At 34.0% G+C, this 22,639-nt stretch overlaps 1 protein-coding gene across 1 annotated transcript in view; it reads right to left on the minus strand.

The window, feature by feature from the left end:
• Positions 1–2,258: 2,258 nt before the first annotated feature.
• LOC129949275 (uncharacterized) overlaps positions 2,259–22,639 on the minus strand; it is a 40,296-nt gene continuing 19,915 nt past the window's right edge. Inside the window, exon 3 of the mRNA XM_056060671.1 lies at positions 2,259–2,597. Within this exon, the coding sequence (XP_055916646.1) occupies positions 2,259–2,597 (339 nt within the window). The remainder of the gene's footprint in view (positions 2,598–22,639) is intronic.

A 22,639-nucleotide genomic window follows, 5' to 3' on the forward strand; every position in this document is an offset into this window, starting at 1 on the left:
ACGGAATTTGGTTTTCTATGGAGAGAAGTGCAACCTCGGAGAACTTTACGTTCAAAAACCTGATTTTTCTTTATGTAGGTGTGACTTATTGTATACCATATTGGAAAACAGTAGGTTAGAATAGGACGAATGAGTTGCTTGTAAGGCAAGAGCTTCGACCAGGTTTGAAGACAGCCTCTTTTGCGTAAAAGAGGGCGTAAGAGAGAGAAGGCACCGTTTGACTTTCGAAGGGTGTATTTAGCGTTTTGGTTGAATTTGAATCTCTCAGAGAAATGGATTCCAAGATATTTCACGCTTTGTTTGGGTCTTACTATAGTATTGTCAGGGAGGGTCAAGGATAATAAATTACATTTTGTTGCTAAACCATTCAAGCGACTGAGAAGTTAGTCTCGAAACCTCACTATTGACGTTAGCCAGGAAGTCGGGCAGGTGAACGGGAAGGTTAGGAGTGAAATTGGTTTCAATTTTGTTAGAAAAGGTAGTAACCCTTTCTCTGTCACACGATAGGGAATTGCCATCGAGTTGTAGTTCACTATTTAAAAGATATTTCTTTGATACTGTTTTATTTATTTGCTTAAACGTTTCGGGACCTGGTTTAATGGTTTTCCTAAATTGTGAATCAAGAAATGAATTTGTACTTTGATTCATAAGTGTGGTTAATCATTTTAATTAGGAAAGAACACTCCGTGTGTACTCAAAGTACGGTGAAATATTCTTTGAAGAATTTTAATAAGTTTTTACCGATATTTATACATAATAGTAGGAAACTCGGTAGTACCCGTGGCATGATGGTTAGTGCGTTGGACTATCATGCAAGGGGTCTGCGTTCAATCCCTGCCTGCGCCACCTTAATTTATGAAATTTTCTAAGAAATTGACACCAGAATCCATTTCTAGGTTGTCTAAATTGGAGGATGAACTGTGCGATTGATTTTTCAATCTGTCCGTTAAGGAACCTTGCAAAATATGTGGAGCTTTGGTGGCTTGTATATTAATTTCGGTCAGGGGACGGATAATAAGCTTAATAGCTAGATGATTAGAGTCTGAAACAATAGGTGTGCAAGCGAAATTATCAAAAGAGGGAATCCTACAAATGATGTTGGTTGAACAAATGAAATAATCGAGGGTCGAAGGCGTACTAGGGAATGTTCGAGTTGGTTGAGATGTTATCTCAAAGGAGTGAGTGTGGGAGTTAGAGATGAGCCACTCTGAAATAGCTGCTCCTTGATTGTTGTTTTGGGAATCGAATCATTGAAATCGCAGCCGATTATAAATTTAGAATGGTTTTGGCAAAATGCGTTGAGTAGATTAAGGTCATGCCTAACGTCCGTTTGGGACGCGTTAAATCTATTGTAAAGGGAAACGAGGAGAATGTTCTCATTCTTGTCCAAAGGTGGTTAGACCGGGAAAAATGACATCACGACAATGGGAGGATGAGTTAATTAAAATGGCAGTGCCTGTTTTAGTTGAATTATCTCTATCCATCCGAAATAGAGAGTATTTTTCGAAGAATGGCCGATGCCTTGAGGTTAATCTAGTCTCGGAAAGCAAAACGGCGTCGGATTTGTTTTTCTTAAGGAATTTTTTCAAAGGCTATCCGTTTAGGATGTGAGATGAGAGATCTAATATTATACGTAATACCATTGAGTTGTTTTATTGCTTTGTACATATTTTAACGCAGAAGTCAAGAAACATGAGTTTCTTGCTGGTCTTGTTCGGGCTTGCTTCGTAAAGAGGCAGAAAACCATGGATTTTCTAGAGAAATGTTATAAAGTCACACCCAAAGAATTTCTGAACGTCTTCAAGGAATGAGCTCGGGGTTGTTTTTAAACCTTTCGGTTGAATGGGGTTAGCTGGCTTACGGGGCTCAGGACGAGCAACAGGGGTAGGGATGATTTTTTGGGGGGGGGGGGTGGTGTGGATTTCATGGTAATGGTAATAGAAAAGGAACTATTGTTTTTAATAATATCGGAAAATGACTTACCAGGTCTTATTACCGATGATGCAGCGAAGTTGACGTTAGCTGAGGCTTTAGTGGCTGCTTGTTGTTTGGTGGTGATCCTGTTGCGTTCCTTTTCCCTTTTAGCAGCAAGAATTCGCTTACGGACTGGACATTCTTCGTAGTTTGCTGGGTGTCCTTCTTCCTTGCAAAGGACGCAGTATTGTTTTCCAACAGTTGGGTCCGTTCTCTTGCACTGCCCTTTTTCATGGGTTTCGATGCATTTGACGCATGGAGTGACCATCTCACAGTTGGTTTTATCATGTCCAAACGACTGACATTTTCGGTATTGGGTGAGGGCGTTGGGGCGTAGCTTCCCCAGATTCGTTAAAAAGCGTCTTGGTGCGGTTGACGGCAACAAGTTCGGTCTCCTTGTCAAATTCAATGACAAATGCATTGAAATTTTCCGTTTTGCTCTTGTTCGAGCGGAAGAGAGACGCTTTCGTGGCCTTGAAGCCTTTGGCATTAAGTTTCTTTACGATTTCCTGGACCTTTTTCTCCCGAAGGTAAGTCCTCGCTATATCGTAGTCAGCCTTGGATTTAGTTTTGATGATGGATTCCGTTTTGTTAATGTTCATGACTACGTACTTAACCTGACTCTATTGAATTTAATATCCCTGTTTTTATTAATTTGAATACACAAATCTTCGATTTTATCCGCGCACGTCTTCACAAACTAAGCACTGATGATTATTTATTATCTATCGTTATGTTAACTTATTTTTTCTATCTTATCTATCTTTTCAGGAAATATTTTATTTTAATTGTGTTTGAGATATTATTGGATGAGAATCAACAAGAACGAATGATATAACCTTTTGTAAATCTAGTTTTAAGAAGACAACACATATTTAGGTTATATTTTATTATGAAATACATGTTAGACGATGACAAAAATTCGTCGTTTAAAAAATGTATGTATGCCAAATTGAAGTGACCAGAAGTACTCCAAAGCAGTGGAACTATAATAGATGAGAACTTGAATGTGAAAAGGTATATAATTTAAGCTACTATTAGACGGTTCTCTGACGTTAAAATGACGTCACAATTTATCTTAGTTGTATTACGTCGTGTCTTTGTCAACGAAAAATGCTGTCAACGCATCGACGAGCACAATGACACGCACTCTGCGTTAGGTCTTTTCGCCCAAAACCATAAATATCTGCTTGAGTCACCTACAATTTTTATACGGGTATACTTCCACTTAGGGGAATCGAAAAGTTCCCCAAGAATTATAAAACGTGTTTTCTCAAATAAGCCGTTTGTATTCGACATTTTAATTGCAGGTGCACTACTAACATTACTCGCACACACGAATTGTTAAGAGTTGAAAGTCACTGGGCCCTGGTTCTCTATGGACTGATGTTACATATCGCTCAAAACAATTTTCTTATCATTTTGCTGGACAATAAAATTTGGGCAACATTACCGAGCCTTTGGGCGTTAAAATTTGTTTTTTATTTTGTGAAATTCCGAATAAAAAGCAGCGTTTTGTTTTATTGCCCAATAAAATAACGCCATGATATTGAAAATGATATGTCGCCCGAAAATGGCTGTAACGCCCAAAAACTTTTTCAGAAGAAAATGCCGCAAGCCCCAAATCATAATTCCATATTGGCAAAACTAATTTTAAAGTATCAGAGCGACCAAATGTCATGTGTTTCAACATTTGGGCATTCTGACCAATTTTTTGTTTGTTTTAGAGTCTTTGAGTTTTAAGTTCTATCGCCCAAAAGAAAATATAAAACAAATATATATAAAAACCTAATCACTCAGAAACTCTTTACGTCAAGAAAACTTAACAAGTCGGTTTGACTTATTTCACCTTTAAAAAGCGAAATTAGGACAAAGTGAAATAAAACAAAATGGTTTCCTTCTTAAATTGTTGACACACGTCATTATGAAGTACAAACAGTGAAATACGTATGAAGCATGTTGACCCCTGTAAACGAACTGCTAGGGCTCTCTATAAGATTTGGGGTAGGAAAGAAATTGATTATATGCAAAGTATTTTTGCATTTAAAGAATCTTTGCATACACACAACCTTGCACCTACCTCAAATCCTATAGTGATCCCAAGCAGGCCCTTGATACATATCTCGCACGTCCTAAACCCCAACCACCAAGAGACGATATGACGTTTTTAAATTGGGGTTGAGGTTAGCTGCCACATAGTTGCGCTACCTGAGTCCCAGTATTCATCTACTAAGCCGCTGTGCCTTGGGATTGGATTTGTCCGTCTATGATCTTGAAGTCCATTCGTTGGCCAATCTATCTATTTAGTTGTGTTACTGTACAAGTGCACAACTCTTAATGTTCGTCGCTGCATCTTCTCTTCCATTCTGTTTCAAAAATCACGGAGAGAATTTTCATCAGTTCTTAAAATATTCTCATCCTGCCTTGACCCACCTTTTTAAGGGCACTTACTACTGTCTCAATATTTTTAACTTGACGGATAGGCAGTCTTAAGTCTTAGCCGCATTACTGTAAGAAGTTTAAAGTTTTAATTTAAAATTTAAGTAAAAAAGTCACATTATTCCTTCCTAAAAGTATTTTATTAAAAATATTTTCACATATTGTACTCTACACTCATTTATGCGAGATAATGAAGAATCCACCCTTGCCATTTATCAAAACCAAAAATATTTTAATACCGCTTTACTTAGGTATACCTTGTGATATGGGCAGGGCACACGCTTAACCCTTCACGACATCACATTAATTTTTGAACCCTTTTGCCTGGCTACATGCATCAGCTTGATGCTTAATCGAAAAGCGAGAACTATGAACACCTTATATTTGGGTAAATTCACATTTCATTAGGATTGACCAAAAGTAGAAAAGTAAAATGAAGGAGTCGGGGGACCGAAGGACCGAAACAGCATCGCCACTCTACCTTCTATTTACGTACCATAAGAAATTCTTAAAATCCCAAAAATTAATTTCCCAGAAAATTTCAAAATTAATCTGAAGCAAATGAATTTTATAATACGAAAAACGGACACTTCATATGTAAAAAAGGACCAGGGCAAGCCTGCGTAAATCCACCTTTTGATATGCAAACGCCGTATGGAATTTGACCACCGGTGGGTAAGGACACAAAAAAGGGTCAAAGATCAGGTTTCTGGAGATGTAGTTTGTATAGAGTGTAGTAAAGTCATGTCCCTTCCCTGTTACGAAGACATGGCGACATTCTCACACTATTATTTGAATTTATTTGTTGTTTCGACGACACAAGGACGCACAACGAGGACGACTACGACTATACGATGACGGTAAAGGTACATGACTCCGGGTATATAGTGGTAATGAGTGTCCAGAAGATTATCAAGTAGACCCTGCAATTAAGGTCGGCCGAAAGGGAACAGATTGGACTTTAGAAACTTATCACTGTGAGGATTTAATTATGTTATGGAATTCCGTATAGACTGACGGACGAAAAGGTCCTTCCATATGATGCAAAATGAGAGGTTTTGGGGAAATTGAATTTCAGTTCTTATTTTTTTATTTTCTATCTTACCTCTAAATGAAAAGGCCTTATAAAGTTACTCCTTGCCGCACCTGTTTCGACTCCATTTACGTGCTGCCATTATATGTTCCTAACCTATACCTATTTCCATTTAGGTAGTAGTGTTTCTTAGGAGAAACCCTGCCGAGAGAAAAAAGGATATAAATCTAATTTGCTAAAAACTTTAGTCCTAAATTCATTAAACTTTCTTTGTATTACGGCGAACTTATATCACTTTTTGGTCCGAGAGAAGCTAAAAGTCCTCCTGAGTAATTTTCGGGCAAAAAGACGAATGTACAATATTGTAAGTGAACAAACAGAAGCTAAACTAGGGTAACTTTTTGGAGAAAAACACAAAACAATTCTACAGAGATATCGGTTGTAATTTAATATTCCTTTTCACCTATGCTTTTATCACCTAATGACTTTAGCACCCACACTGTGTGATACCTATATTGGTTATACCTACATACAAACGTCGTCGTTGTGTATCCTTATTTGTTTTAAGTCCAGGATGTATACACAAAAAAGTTCACTCCTGCAAAGTCGTCCTTAAGCAAACCAAGGACGAAAACAAAAAACAAAACAAAACTTCTTATTCCGGTACAAATGGCGAAGAGAATGTTATCAGCAGGAGTTCACTTAACCACATTTTCAATACCTCCATATTATATGTTACTCGTATGTACGGCGTTCATGAAATATAGCGTCAGAGTTTGGTTCAAGAAGGTATCACATTTAATTCGCAGTCGACCACATGATAAACCATATGGCAAAAGGGCTGCATGTGTTTTAATGGACTTGTGGTCGAATGGTCTTTCAGATACAGATAAAAGGATACATCTTTGGTTAGTTGGTGAAAGTGTTACAAATTAAATTATAGAGGTGAAAGTTTTACATTGCAGAGAGGACGAGGGGGAGGGAGAAACATATCGCATCACGGTCAAGACATATAAGAAGAGGGTTAAGAGGATGAGAAAGCGAGAGATAATCTTTGTTGAGGGTCAAAACAAAGCACATGTGTGTATGGTATTTATTTATTTTTTCTTCTTTCAAGCCGAGCTTATTTGATTATAATTCTGAAACCATTAGTTGAATGATATAAATGACATATGTTAACCCTTTCGGTGATTAAAGGAAGGAAATTGCAATGAGAAAATCAGACGACGGCAGTTATTCTTTTTATTCAGTTGGGAAAGATGTGAAGGGTTGGCTTTGAAACAAATGACTTTCCGATTGGAAAACAATATTTTCGTATAAAACTTCAGCATATTTAAAAATATTAGATTGTATTTATTTCCCAATTGAATTAAAAAAAAGGCTTTTGCACAGCCTTAAGTATATAAGTATACGGTGAGGTAAGTAAGAACAGGTAATTTTAGAAACTATTATATTATATTTAATATATGTTTTCTCCCCTAAAATGAAACCCAACTAGAAATATAACACTTTCGCAATTTTTTTAAATTTTCATAAGAATTCCCTTGATTCAAAATCTAATCGTTTTACCTTATTGGATAAGACGACTATACAAATAAAGTTTATATTTTAGCGCTTTTCACTTTGTGGCTTAAAATGCTACTTTTAACTGAAGATTCGACCAAGAACACATTATGAAATGATAACTAAAAAAGAGGCTGGGATGCGACCCACACTGATAACTTCCCATCCCGTCTGTCGATTTGTCTTGCTTAAAAGTTTGTCTATATGTATTTTTACCAAATTTGCGCACTGTTTTTTGTAGATTTTATTTTTTTTGAAAAAAAAACGGACTGTTGGATTTTTATATAAAAATTTACTGAATATTGAAAACAATATTTTCTCTGAAATAAAATAAGTTTGAAGCCAATATTTTTAATTTTTGAAAAGCTATTTGAGCCGAAAGTAAATTTTTACCAAGTTTTAGTAGGTATTGTTTTTTTTAGAGTTTTATTTTTTGTAAAAAAAACTGTCAATTCGAATTTTTTAAAAATTTTACCAAATGTTGAAAACAATATTTCTTATAAGATAAAATTAGTTTGAAGCCAATATTTAAAATTTTTGAAGAGATATTTGAGTGGAAAATCAATTTTTACTAACTTTTATACATTTTTTTTCAGGTTTTTATTTTTTGTAAGAAAACTGTCAATTCGATTTTTCTCAAAATTTGTCCTAATGTTGAAAACAATATTTCTTATAAGAAAAAATTAGTTAGAACCTATTATCTCAAAGTTTTTAAAAGATATTTGAGTCGAAAATCATTTTTTACGAACTTTTGTTAATTTTTTTTCGGTTTTTAATTTTTTGTACAAAAACTGTCAATTCGATTTTTTTCAAACTTTAACTTAATGTTGACATCAAAATGTTTTGAAAGATAAAAGTAAATTAAAGCCAATATCTTAAAGTTTTGAAAAGATATTTGAGTCGAAAATCAATTTTTACCAACTTTTATAAATTTTTTTTTAGGTTTTTATTTTTTGTAAAAAAAACTGTCAATTAGATTTTTCTCAAAATTTTATCAGATGTCAAAAACATTATTTTTCGTTGCACAAAATTGTTTTAGAGATGAAATCATATTTCAGTATTAAAATTTTGGAGGTGACAAATTTTTTTTTTCAGTTTTATTGATTTATAAAACCATTATATTGATTTTTTTCAAAAAATATACCTGTTTGGTATCACGTTACAATATATTATATAAAATTTAATTCAAGTCTCTAGCGTTTTTGGTTCGTAAAATATTTAAGGTTAACCAAAATTTTCACCTTTTTTTCAAACTGCTATGGTAAAAAAACCACCCACGCAATTTGCTTGAGAGCCCTTTCTGCATCTTTCTGCCTTATTGTCTGTATAACAAAATTTATTTGAAGTCGATATCTCTTCTAGTTCTTGAGCTATGGACGACGAAAAAAACGTCGCGAACGTACGGACGTACGGACGTACAAATGTACGTACACACGCACGCACAGACATCTTTCTTTTATTTCGACTCTAGGGACCTTGAAACGTCGAGAAATGTCAAAATTTTCAATTTGACAAATCGGACCCATTACAATAACTTCCTATGGGAAGTTAATATGAGCCTCAAAGCTAAGCTATTAAGTACGTATAAGCAAAGATTTTATCTGGCGATTTTTTAATAATTTAATCCTCCAAAAAATTCTTACAAAAAATCCTTCTCTAGAACTGAGATTTTATTTTCAAGAATTTATATATGCTCCAAAAAAAGTGACATTTTCGGTAAACTAAAGGCTAATATAAAGGTTTCTATCAATTAATTTAATTTAAAAGCTTTGAATCTGTCGAGAACTACTGACGTATAAAGATATTCTGCAACAAGTACCTAGTTTGTAAGTGCCACACTAAAGTTTCTAACCATATATTTTTTTGTTTTTTTTTTTTACATTGCGCGTGCACTAAAGCTGTTATGAATACCCTTATAATAATCAATCACATTGCCAGCAATTAGGAAAGGAGGATAGGATTATAAAAGATTAAGCGATGCACATTGGTTTTAATTGTCAGAACATTGTAATGAGTGGCAAATATCGAGTCAGGTAAACCATTCCACATTCGCGTAGTTTGGCTAAAGAAAGAATCTCTGTACTTAACAGGACGTCCAAAAAGGCCTTAAGGGTAAACTGATGGGCTTCCTAGCAGCACGGGCATTACGGTTGAAGTGTTTAAGGGAAGGAATATAAAAATAACAATAAAACAATGACAGGCATGAAGCCTTTTTAGAGCTCTTTTTTTCGAATCTAAAAAATTTACATTTTTTATTATTTTATGTATTCTTTTTCAGTTTAGGCTATTGTATGAAAGTTCTTATATTTTCACTGTCTTCAAGATATATACAGATGCTTAAACTGAAAGATCTATTTTGAAAGTGAAATCAATCAAAATTTAAAAAAAAAACAGGCACCTAAACTACAATATGGGAGGAAGTTGGGAAAAAAGGATTCATATTTGGTTTTGCCGTTGACCTCACCAGCTCAAGGTACCATCCCTAAACTTTTAAAAAGAGAATCGGGCAGAATTATTCTTCAGGAGACCAACACAACTTTAAAATATTTTTCAAAACTACGTTTAGTTCTATAATTATCTGTGCTCAAGCGGATAGTTTTGGTACATAAATAAATTAAATGCACGACTGGGCTGCACAAACTTACTCATGTATCCAAACAGTGTGTCTAAAAATATTTCCTGTATTTTGAGATTTAAAAACGTATCCGTAAAAAATTTTGTTTTTTAAAAATTAAATGTCATTTGATTTCAAAAATAACTGAATTTCTTAAAATTTTCTATTTGAAAATCGCATATACAATTTTTTGTTCTCAGTTGAAAAATATTTTTAGTTTGCATTTATTTAGAGTTTATTAATATACGTTAACATTACATACATTTCCTAAAAAACTAACTACACATTTTCCAATATTATTATACGACAGTATAATAGCTTATGGCTGAAATCAAAAATTTAGTTCTTGATAAAACCTAAAACAAAATAATGGTTCTATTGAAAGAACCCAAGTTTAGAAAAAATAGTAAAGAAAATTTATTAAAAATCTATACATTCGTTTTTGAGAATATTCGAATTTTCGATTTTTGATCAGCAAATTTATATTAAGTTTGACTTAATTTGTCTTAATCGACCAAATGATTTGTCTGATCGTCGACAGACAAACAGATGGGCAGACAGGGGGACGGAATCTAAGAATCCACTTTTTTTTATATTTTTATGTTTGATTGAAATCTCTAGTTCGACATTTTTTCCAATGCTACACCAACCAGCCTTATTCTGTATACACAAGTATTTTACTAGTTGAAATCAAAAAGAGTCATTTTTTTCAAAAAGTCTATTACCAATATATTCTACAAAATATACGGCACAAAATGTTAAACGACTAATTTTAGATAGATAGATAGATCTTTATTGTAACAGCCATTCTTATAATTTAAACCTAGATTGCACATTTTACAGAGATATGTTGTCTTACATTTTACCTTACTACTGAAAATATTATAACAAGCATTCAATTTATATCACAGATTTATTAAATTTTGAAGGAAAAGTTACTAATTTTAAAGCTAAGCAAAGCCGAGTCAAGCAATTCTCAAAATACGAAGTAATTTAGCAGTTTTTTTTAATTGTATTGCCCACTAGAAAAATATTAATTGCCTCTTATTAAAAACGTGCATCTGAACACCACAAATGGCTGGCAGTTCATAAACAAAACAAAGCAAACAAACTTTTATCTGTGGACGCAATCCTATTAATTTAAAATTTAAGAAATTCAGAACTCATATGGTAGCAAATTACTTAAACTTAGATAAGTCATCTTTATAGCTTAATAATAAACTAAAATAGCTTAATTATTTTAATTTTCTGATATTGTTTATACAGTACATAACGGTTATAACTTTATAAGAAACTCGAAATTTGCACAATATTTGGTCCTTATGTTCTGGGACCGGATAAGAGATATAAGTTTCTAATACGGATATATGTATACCTAGAAGTGTCAAAAATGTATCCTCTGCTCAATATTCAACCCAATTAACTGCACACCCAATTTCGACAGAACACAAATACAACAAATAACAATTACTTTGACATAAAATGTGAAATGAAAACTGAACTGAAATTATCTTCAAATGTGAAATTAAAATGACAATTGCATAAGTTGCTTTGAATTTTTCCAAAGTGTCTGTTCATGTTTTTAACTTTAACCTGATTTGTCGAATTGAAAATTTTTACAATTCTCGACGTATCAAGGCCTCTAGAGTGGAAATTGAAGATTTTTAGAGAGATGGCTGTGCGTGCGTGTGTACTTACGTTCGTATGTCCGTATGTGATCCGTACGTTTGCGACGTTTTTTTCGTCGTCCATAGCTCAAGAACAAGTAGACATATCGACTTCAAATAAATTTTGTTATAGGTATAGAAAATAATGCAGAAAGATGCAGAAAGGATATCAATTTAAAAAAATAAGGTGAACATTTTGGTTTACCCTAAACATTTCACGAACCAATAAAGCAAGATACTGGTGTTGAATTTAGTATGATATATTGTACTATGAAACCAAACAAATAATATGTTTTTGGAAAAAAATCTAAAAAAAAACTAGACAAAAAATATCTATCGCCTCAACAATTTTACGAACTAAAAATGATTTTATCCTCAAAATAATTTTGTGCAACTAGATAGATATGTAGATACAGATTTTATTGAATTGAAGTAAAATTTACATTACACTCTAAAAATCCATTATAGCATGGCGATTGCCATGCTATTGACAACAAAACACAATTAATGACAAAGCCTTGAATATAATTTCTTTTCAATATTTTAAAAGATATTTGTAGTTTCTTAGCAATATAAAGTTCATGATAAATTAAAAATAATAATTATAATAAGAATTATTAAACACAATTAGAAACCCTCGTTCATTATAGCAGTTCTACGTCGAAAAGATTAAAAACATTCATTTAATTCAATAAACTTACCACTTGATCTTCCGATAAAAAGTCTTTTCTGATTTCTCTGAGAATGAGTCAGTTTCCAAGAAGTGGACAGTATCATCTCTTACTGATAGGTTGCACATATTACGCACTAGGTACCCCTAGGTCTGTGTGAGATTAAATTTAAATCTATTAATTTACTACGTAGTCTGACCATCATAGAAATCACATGGACATTGATGCAATCCTTAAAATAGATGTTCTCTGCAAGGTTATGATTTTATCTGCTGTAAGTTGTGCTTTAAAAATAATTAAACGCTTCAGCAATATATTCGGCTCTACAGTTCTCATCAACCTTTGAAATGACTTCATACAAGATGTTTTTAGCGGTTGTTAAATCCCCGATGGTTTTATTAAAATTAATTTGATATTCCTGAGCAAGATCTTGCCACTCTCGATACCAACTATTTTGATCTTGTATGGCTTTTATGGCCTTGTACTTTTTACATCGCCATACCTGCTATCCATATAAAAGTATGCTCTCAGCTACTCCTTGCTGCTCTATATAGGTGCTCAAGAACGAGACCATACTTCAACAATATCCGAAGACTATACAGCTAATAGAATGGTGCATCTTCATCGATTGTATCAAGCTGCTTTAAAATCGATACAAAATACATACAGCTTTTTCCTTTGTTTCAAGAAATTCTCTGCCAAGCTCCTGAATATAAAAATGTTATCTATTGCTGAATATCCTGGTTTAAATCCAGCCAAGAATTCGGTCTCAATCCAACTTATAAAACGCTTATGCATAATATTTGTAATATCTTGCAAGGAAATCCCTCTGTAGTAAGCTGCATCAAATAACGATCTTTCTTGTTGATTGGAAATATAATAACATCTCAAAATTCATCTGGAGTCAGTTCTCATTTTTAAACTGTATTAAAGAATTTAAAAAAAAAACCCACTGATGGAATACCATTCGAACCGGCTGCTTTTCCATCTTAAATCGTCTCCTGCGTTTCTTCCAACTAGCTAAATGTAAGTGCACAGTTCAGAGGGTCGACGTATTCACGACCGACGTGCTGTGAATTGCCACTTTGTCGGTGTTATTTCAGTATTTCTAAAGATCCCTGAAATAGGAAAGCATTACATTTGAAGACAGTTTTGTGTGGATAGTAAAACGTTTTCCAATCAGCTCTCTAGCCCAGTTTCCAAAAATCAGCGGAGTTTTTACAAGATGCTAATCGATTTCCTTTTTTATTTTAAGTCTTGCAAAACTTTTTAAGCTTCTTATTTGCCTCTGAATAAAAAACCCTTAAATAATCCATGGGTGAACTAAGAGAAAATCCTCAACCACCCAAATGATGTTTACGAGCTTTTAGACATTCTCGACAAACCAGGGTTCTTTTCTTGCATTTTCTTTCTTTTGGATGAGTCCATTTTATGAGTATAAGGATTTCACAATCCGTTCTTAAAGGAAAAACTCCTCGATTTTAAGAGATTGGAGTCGCAAGTCTAGAGCTCGTCGATACTCCTCAGCCCTTACCTCTTTCCATTTGAGGTTGAGCAGTAGCCGCATACCTAAAGGTTATTTCGTAATCATGCTTAGTTTTAATTTGTATTGTCACAACAACAAGAAGGTGGTCTGAATATAATACTTCACTTATCTCAACATCTTTCACGAACGGTTCCCAATCTTCTCCTATGATAGCATAATCGAATACTGATGTACCTTGGCCACCAACAAACGTTAAAAGACCTGATTAGTCGGACATGTGCATCAAAGAATAACGTTTTCAACATTCCCTAAAATTTTGAGAAATATCGACAGTTTTTTTTTACAAAAAATAAAAATCTAAAAAAGAATTAGTAAACATTGATTTTCTACTGAAATATCTTTTCAAAATATTGAGATATTTTTTCTTCAAATTAATTTGATTTCATTATATGTGCATATACATATATTCTCTTCAACATTTGGTAAAATTTTGAGAAAAATTGAACTCACAGCTTTCTTACAAAAAACAAAAACCTAAAAAAAACAATACTAAAGCTTGGTAAAAATTTACTTTCAACTCAAATATCTTTTTCAAATTTAAAAATATTGGCTTCAAATAAATTTTTTCTCACAACAAAATATTTTTTTGACATTCAGTGAATTTTTAATAAGAATCCGTTTTTTTTACTAAAAAAATAAAATCTACAAAAAATAGTTTGAAAATTTGGTAAAAATTGATGTTCGGTTCTCGATATTTCGTGAACAATAAAAGATATTGACTTCATATTAATTTCATTCTCCCAATTTGTATTTGTATTATTTTTATAAAGGGTTAATTTTAAAAGCTATAAGAAAGTTTGTCAAAAAAACACATATGTAAAATTAAAAAAAATAAATCTTTATTTAAATACGGTCCATATAATTTAATTTTTGAAGATTATTTCATTCAAATGTTGACTGCGCCTCCACTTATTCATCCGCTTAGTCCAATTTTGGCATACCAACATTTCGGCCGGTATCTCAAGAATAAATGCTTCTTGAGATACCTCAAGATTCTCTGTATAACCATAAGTTTTAACATAGCCCCACAAAAAATAACCTAAGGGTTGTAAATCCCACGATCTACTGTACCAATTGATCGGTCACGAACGTAAAGTAAAATGTTCACCGAGCTCGCCTCTCAATTAGTAGATTGTTGCGTGTACTATGTGGCATGTGGCTAATTTTTATATAATTTAGCTGACACCTTTTTTAACAACACACTACAATCCTTTTAAGCAAGACAAATCAACATTCGGAATAGGAAGTTATCAGTGTGGTTTGCATCCTTGCCTCTTTTTTGAGTTTCGTGATTTTTTTTTCCAAGTTTCTAAGAACCAACCAATATTTTACATTGAAATCAGAAAGAGCGTGATTTGAGAAATGTTTCATTTATGAGTGGTGTTTTATAAAAGTGTTTTTTTTACAATTCAACATTAAAACATATGGGAAAGCACACGGTACTTTTATTCAGGATTTCTTACAAGAATGTTTCTTTTAAGCGATAAATACTGTAGCCTGTTCTTACAGTTAGGTACGCAGTATTAGTAAATAATTTATTTTTAATCAATTTTTCAGACTAGTGAACCCCCTGAATTTCATTTATATTTAAAAATAAATATAAAATCACCAACTTTTATACGAAAAAATGAAATTAGAACATTGCGTTAAAATAATAAAAAAAAGTACAAGAACTTCGGAAATATGCAGTTTTCTGTAGTAACATAAAGCGTAATAGAATTTTCAATTAAATTTTTTAAAGTAAAAAGGATTTTTGTTAAAACAATTATCTCAAATTGTGTTTTTGTTTTAATTTTAATTAATTCTTTTACGACTAGAGTTTAAGTTTTGTCGGATATCAGAATTAATTTTTGAAAAAAGCAACAGAAAAATGTAAGTTTGAAATATACCTTCATTTCCGAAACTCATTCTTTTACTTGTTTTTTCCTACATATATGATATAATTTTGTTTAAACTTACTCGTATTAATACACAATTAATTAATTTTCTTAAATAAGAATAGAATCCACCTTAATTAGGTTATTATAAAACAAATGGGTGCTAGTCACTTACCTCCTGCCAAATGACAAATGTCTTATAAAAAATAAAATAATGTCAACTTATCAAATCAATAATAATCTTCTTCCGAATAATATCAATCACAAACAAGAATCATCCACCTTCCACGTAGATTCTTTGCTAAATGGCAAACTTTCAAATTACTGCCAACTAATTTAATTAGATCTCTAACAATTCACTTAGTCATTTAAATTGGCATTCTACCTGAATCATTACGGGGAATCTGGTAAAGTCAGGAGTGAATGTTGGGGGCTATAAGGACTATATAAATAAAAGATGCTGACTAATAGTATAAAAGTCCTTCAATTCGACAATATATAATGATGATGACAAAGAAAACAAGTACCCACACCACCATATCCTTCTACTTCTACTGTGACTTGATAGAAACTCCTCCGGTAATGTTTGTCGCGTCGCGCGTCTTCTTCGTTAAAATCACGATTTTCACTTTAGCCAATATATAGGTACGTAGGTATTTTATACACAATGACAAGGTAATTTGCATTTTCGGTCTCATTAATCTTAATAAAGTCACGAAATACTTTTCGAAGACTCGCGATACGTCGGTGACGGCACCCATTGCCATAGAATCACTCAGTGGATGAAATGTCTTAATCGGAAATCAGAGAGTTGACGACATGATGTTGATGATGATGACGATGATGATGCAAATTCTAGAGCGGTAACCTGAACTACTTTTTGAAAACATACATAAAACACCTACAGCTTAACTCCTATACTCATCGCACACAAAGCCGCATGAAGTTGATTTATTTGTATATCATAACACAAAAACTGCTCTATCATCTAATTCCTTAAAGGAAGCAGACGTGTTAAGCTAGCGAACAAAAGTTTAAGCTCAATGACAAGCAAGAAATGTTTCCACAAGTTGGTAGCAGGTGAGGAATGAATAGATGAAAGGAATATGTGAATGGATGTAAAGTTTTTGAAAGTTATATCCCCAATAGAACAACAACAATAACGTCATGAAATTTTTAAAAATTTACAACATTTTCGTTATCTTAAATATTATGTTAGAAGATCCTCAAACTACAGAAAGGAGATTCTTCGGTTTAAGAGATAACATAGAACAAGAGATTATTGATTTCTGGCAACTTTAATCACCCCTTTCACAGACTCCCTCCTAGCGAAGTTCCGAACGTTTCGTTGAGCTACAAATACAACCAAATTAAAATCTAAGCCCCGGAGGTGTTTTTTAAAAACGCATTTCCTCACATAACTATTTATTGGGATTTTCGGAATCACATATTTTTCTTGCTGGGTTATACATAAAATGTATGTTAGATTTTATTTTTTTCGAATTGCTGAGGAAATTGATAGAACAATTTGCAAAGGAAACACACATTAAAAATACAAAGACAAATTTAATTGGATGCCCTTAACCCAACAAACTACACCATCCCCCAACTGCAATTCGACAGAAATTTCCAGATCCCAAATCTGGAGGAAAGGACATTCTTGGAGGATGAGTCAATCTATATTTACACAGATGGGTCAAAAACAAAAGAATGGGTTGGTGGAGGTGTTTACTCTGAACGACTGAAATTAAGTCTCGCATTCCGCCTTCCCAATCACTGTTCCAGGCGGAACTTTTGGCAATGAAAGAAATTTTTATCCTGGCTTAAAGAAAACGTGTTATTATCATCTGATATCCATATTTTCTCTGATAGCCAGGCCGCTATCAAATCTCTGGACTCTGTCTCTACAAACTCTATAACAGTCCATAACTGTCAATCCTCTCTAATGGAGATGGCGCAACAGTTTAATATTCACCTTTGCTGGGTGCCGGTCCATAGAAACATTCCAGATTACTGTAAGGTAGATCAACTCGCCAGAAACGGTACAGTACAGCCCGTCCTACCACGTTGGCAAGTACTGGCATACCATAATCACTACTTGTAAACTGCTTCTAATGCAAGACGATGTGAGGAGGGCAGGCACCAGGTGGAACAATATCACCACATGTCAAGTCACAAAAAACATCTGGCCAACACTGGATTTAAAACGTTCAAGGTGCTTGCTCTCTCTAAGCACATCACATATAAGCTGTATAATAAGTGTCATAACCCGACACTGTCTAATAGGAAAGCACGCTACGAGACTAGGCGTATTCTCAAATGACTTTTGCAGAAGCTGTATGGACGAGGAAGAGGAAGAAACGGCTCTTCATCTTCTCTGCACATGCCCTGCCTTGGCTCGAAGAAGCAAGAATTACCTAGGAGAATTCCTCTTTAACGATCTAAACGATCTAAATCATGTCGGTATAATCAGCATCTCACGTTTCGTAAGGGACTCAAGCTGGTTTCATTGAGCTTAAGGGGAAGCCTCAAGATTCATGTGGTATCACCATTAGGCCAATAAACTGTCCTAAGTGTTTCCGTTTCCATCTTGGACAGCCACTATAACCTAACCTAACCTTAACCCAATTGACGTAAATGACCAGATGTAAGTAAAATTATCAATAATAATTTGTTCTTCTCAGAGTAAACTTTACAACATTTTAATGGATATATGCCTAGTTTCATAAACGGCGCAGCACAAAAGACCTAGAGCTGCTCGCGAGCTCTACGAGCAAAAGAAGAGAGACTGTTCATAGATAGAAAATGGGAGCTATAGATGGATGTTACAATAGTAATCAGGTTAGTAAATTTTACCAAAAGGTAAAAAAACCTTCCAAGGGTACCAGGCACGAAAACACGCATCAGTCTCCTGAACATTGTATATAAAGATCCTTTCTGCAGTATTATCTGAACGTCTGAAGCTGTTCTTCAACAAGCTGATAGGGCCTTATCAGTGTGGCTTCAGATCAGGAAAATCCACCATTGACCAAATATTCACATTACGTCAGAACTTGGAGAAAAATAAGGAACTTCAAATCGATATCCTCCATCTCCCTATCGATGTTATAACCGCGTATGACAGCATCTATAAGGAAGAGCTTTACATAGCAAAGTCTAGAATGACGATGAACAATGCGAGCTGCTCTTTCAAGGTTGGGAAAGATGGTTTTGTTGTCAAAAAAGGTTTTAGACAAGACTATGCGCTGCGCTGTCATGCGGATGCTTCTTCTTAACTTATGTGTATTGAAAAATTAGGTTTTCCTTCGGCTTTTTTGGTCACTTTGATCGTTGCAATGAAACAAGGTTGTTACATTAGCTTTTCCCGACGTTTTGGCAGGGGTTGCTGCCTTCCTCAGGGGAACTTTATTAAACATGAAATATAAAACACATAGTACAATATTGTGGACAACAAGAATAAGAAAAAAACTTACAATTTAACAATTAAATTTTAAAACAGTTTAAAAAAACATTTCTAATTAAGAAGTTCAGTCTATAACTACAAAAAACAAAGAGAAAACTCTTATGAGGAAACAAGTGAGCAATATACAGATGATATACTCTGTGTGTCTTGCTTGCGATTCATATTGTTTTTGTTGTTCATGATATGGAGCGTTTCGAGCGTATATCGCTTAGAAGTATGTTTTTCCGTTTGAAGAACTTTAACACTATCGAAATCCGGAGAATGACCTTTGTCTATGGAATGGGCCGCCAATGCGGTTTTAGCCAGGTTATTGTTTTTGATGTCAGATTTGTGGTTGGACAATCTTTGGCTTTTTCTACTTCTTAACGTCGCTCTGAAAAGAATTGTGCAAAACTCAAACGTCAACACTAGATGCTCAATCTTTCGAAGGTCCATCCAATCACTCAGATACCCCGATTATATTCGCATAACTGGAAGATCAGAGCGTGATGTCAGTGGAACGTTTTGGAATATTACGACGGAAGCGGAGAAGATGGGTTAAGTGGTCAATGAGGGCAAAATCAAGTACATGCTGTCATCGAAAAAAGACATTGAACGACGTAGTCTTCAAGAAAACGTCCATGGGCTGCTATAACTTTAAGGTAGTTGAGGACTTTGTCCACCTAGACATCGATTTTAACTCCAACAACGACACCAGCGCTGAAATCAAACGAAGAATAACTCTTGGAAATCGCTGCTTCTTTGGACTTAGAAGGCAATTGAGTAGTAAAGTCCTCTGTCGAGCATCTTAAATCATTATCTATAAGACACTCATCACCCCGATTCTCATTTATGGCACAGAGGCTTGGAACTTGTCAAATAAAAATAAGAGTGTTTAATAATGCTTCGAGAGACAAATTCTTCGGGTGATCTTTGGTTCCATCTGCATAGATGGAGAGAGGAGAAGAAGATACAGAAAAGTTATCGAATCCAACACCTAGTAACGGCTTAGTACAGAAAGACCGCGACTCTGGTGGAGCACGCAGCTGGGAGAAGACTTGAACTAACTTGGGGTGCAAAACTGTAGACAGGTAGCAAGGGACCGAGCTGGCTCTAGAGCATTTTGGTTAAGGTCCAGGTCCGCCCGGATTGTAGCTACCTATAAATACATGTTCTAGGAGCTAGATCAAAAAAGTTAGTTAAAGAAAAATTATGATTAGCCGTCATTCTCACGTAAGTGGAACTGGCAGGATAGTTAAGGAGATTTTTCTTTACTGACTTTTCATTCAACTTTCTAATGAAGTTGCCTTAACTCGGAGTCAATTTTTTGGCAGCTAGCCATTCAGATACCAAGTACCTTAAATCATCTGAACGTGCCCAATATTGCACATGCATTTATTTTAAGGTGCAGGATGATTTCGACCAAGTTGAACCTTTAGGTGGAATTAAGGAAGAAAGTTAGGAATGTAACCAAATATCGAATAGTTATTTTAACTCGTCGATTTGAATAATTTATAATTTTAGCTCACTTTTAGGCTTTAGGAGTTTATTCTCTTATTTCGTTATGTCTTTCGGAATCTGCAAGACTTTTTTCTCTTCAATTGACACATTTTTTCCACTTCCCTATTTATTTGGCGCAAGCTGTTTGCTTTCCCTAAAACATTTCTGTTTTGCCATCATATTCCTTTTGAAGATTAATTTATTGGCGGAAAAGGTTGGAGCATCGTTGGCTTAGTTTTGCTGAAAATTAGGTGGAAGACGTCTGTGTTGGCGAACACTTCCCGAATCAGCAAAGTCTGAGGAAATTTCGAATTTTGACTTCTCCAATACCTTCGTTAAGTTGTTCCAATGAACTGTTAAGAAGCTTTGATTCCGCCAGTTGACGTTCTTAGACCAGTTAACATATTAACCCTTTCTTCAGGATTGGAAAAGGAGTGCATCTTGTTCATTCCACCACCTGTAGCTTTGATTTCTTTTTTATTTTCTTCCAATTTCCTTTTAACATCCGTCTCCCAGTCCAACTATACCTAATCAAGAAAAATATGTATCGGTTATATGTGCAGCATTATGTGGATGCACCTTTCTCTAGCTGCTGACATCTTTAAAAGGTGAACCAAGGCTATTTAGTTCTTCATTTACTTTAGCTCTCCTCTTTTGTTGCTTTAGTAAAATATTTGAGGAATGTCAGGGTTTTCTAGGAGAAAATTCAATAGCCTTGTATTGGTATTGTGTTTTATTTGATATTACTTTGTTGGACCGTTACAAAACAAAAAATTATATTTTTTCATAACAATTTTAACTCAAACTTTGTATTTTTGTTTTTATTTATTCCCATTTACCTCGGTAAACAAAAGTGTCATGTTTATCTTTAATTGGGGCTGATAAAACCAAATTTCAGATCACTGAATTTCGAACAGAGCTATGATATCACCTGAGATAGAGCTGAATTTCTTGAGCCCCTGGTCTTGCCAATAACTAATATGAACTCCATATTCAGCTCTTGTTTAGAAAACACACGATTTATTTTCAAAAACATTATATCGAATTTTGTCATCATCCTAAAGTTCAGTTTTTTTTTCGCAAAACAAAAATTTTGATTGCAAATAATTTCGGAAAAGCCCCCTGAATATTCAATTTAAACAAAATAGCTTCTAAATAAATCCAACATGCACATCCTTATTATTACAATCATTGGATGAAAGACAGCATGATACTAGTATAGCAAAAAGTCCTTAAATTATGTTACATTTTGCAATATACGGGCACATGGTAAACAAATGATTGATTACCGTTACACATATTGAATTGGATAACAAAAAAAAGCATATAATCAAATGCGTGTGCTCATATGTTTTGAAGGTGCGTCTGTATACACATCAAGAAAGAATAAGGACTTCAATATATGTAATAACAACGATGATGATGAAGATAAGGAGTTTCTCCTCCTCTAGCCCTCATTCTGTCAATCTCACCGGGGATTCATCGAATTGGAGGATTAAATTCTCTTGTCTATCGAATGCGAATCAGTCAAAAAGGATCTCTATACTATACACAGAAAGAAAAAGGCGAATTGTTATATAAATCCTTACAAATTTAACAAACACCAAATACGCACCGTCAAAGGAGTCGTCTTAAAGGAGAACTTTTTGGAGGTATTGTATGTATGGAACACACTTTAGTATAAAAGGTTATTGTTGTACCGTGATTTTTATAGCTTTTTAAGGCTTGTCAAAGTTCCATTAACAACATCGGGTTTCTGGAAGTTTTTATGACAAAAATAAGTGTTTTCGTGTTTCCATCAGGCGTTTTTGCCCATTGCAAAAATTCAACCCAAGTTAACGGTCGTAAAAAAACAAAAACCAATAAAAATCAAAGTTCAAATCAGGTATACCAACGTTGCGAGGTGCTCCGATGTTTTGATATTGACGTCCTCCTGTTATATGATGGAAAAATATGGTGGGGGTAGAAAAATAAGACAAATGAAAACTCCTGAGAATTCGAAAAACGCATATAAATTCTTGAAGTGATGGGAGCCTCCCTTTATACAACATCACACTTACTTTACAACAAGGGGCAAGTGTGCTGACATCGTAAAATCAAATATTAGATATACATCTTTGTAAAGCACCACAAACTGAGTGTTCATAAGAACGAAAATTTGACACACATCCAAGCCAACCAGAAGTCACATTTGTAGTCATGTTAAATGGCATATTAAAGTTAAATAAACAAGAAATCGGAATTTAACTTAAATTTTGAAATGAGAAGTTCTTTAAGTCTTAAATTTCAATTTATTATTTAAGAAGAGTTGAT

This window comes from Eupeodes corollae, chromosome 1 (genome assembly GCF_945859685.1).
Source record: "Eupeodes corollae chromosome 1, idEupCoro1.1, whole genome shotgun sequence".
In the NCBI taxonomy this organism is placed as follows: domain Eukaryota; kingdom Metazoa; phylum Arthropoda; class Insecta; order Diptera; family Syrphidae; genus Eupeodes; species Eupeodes corollae.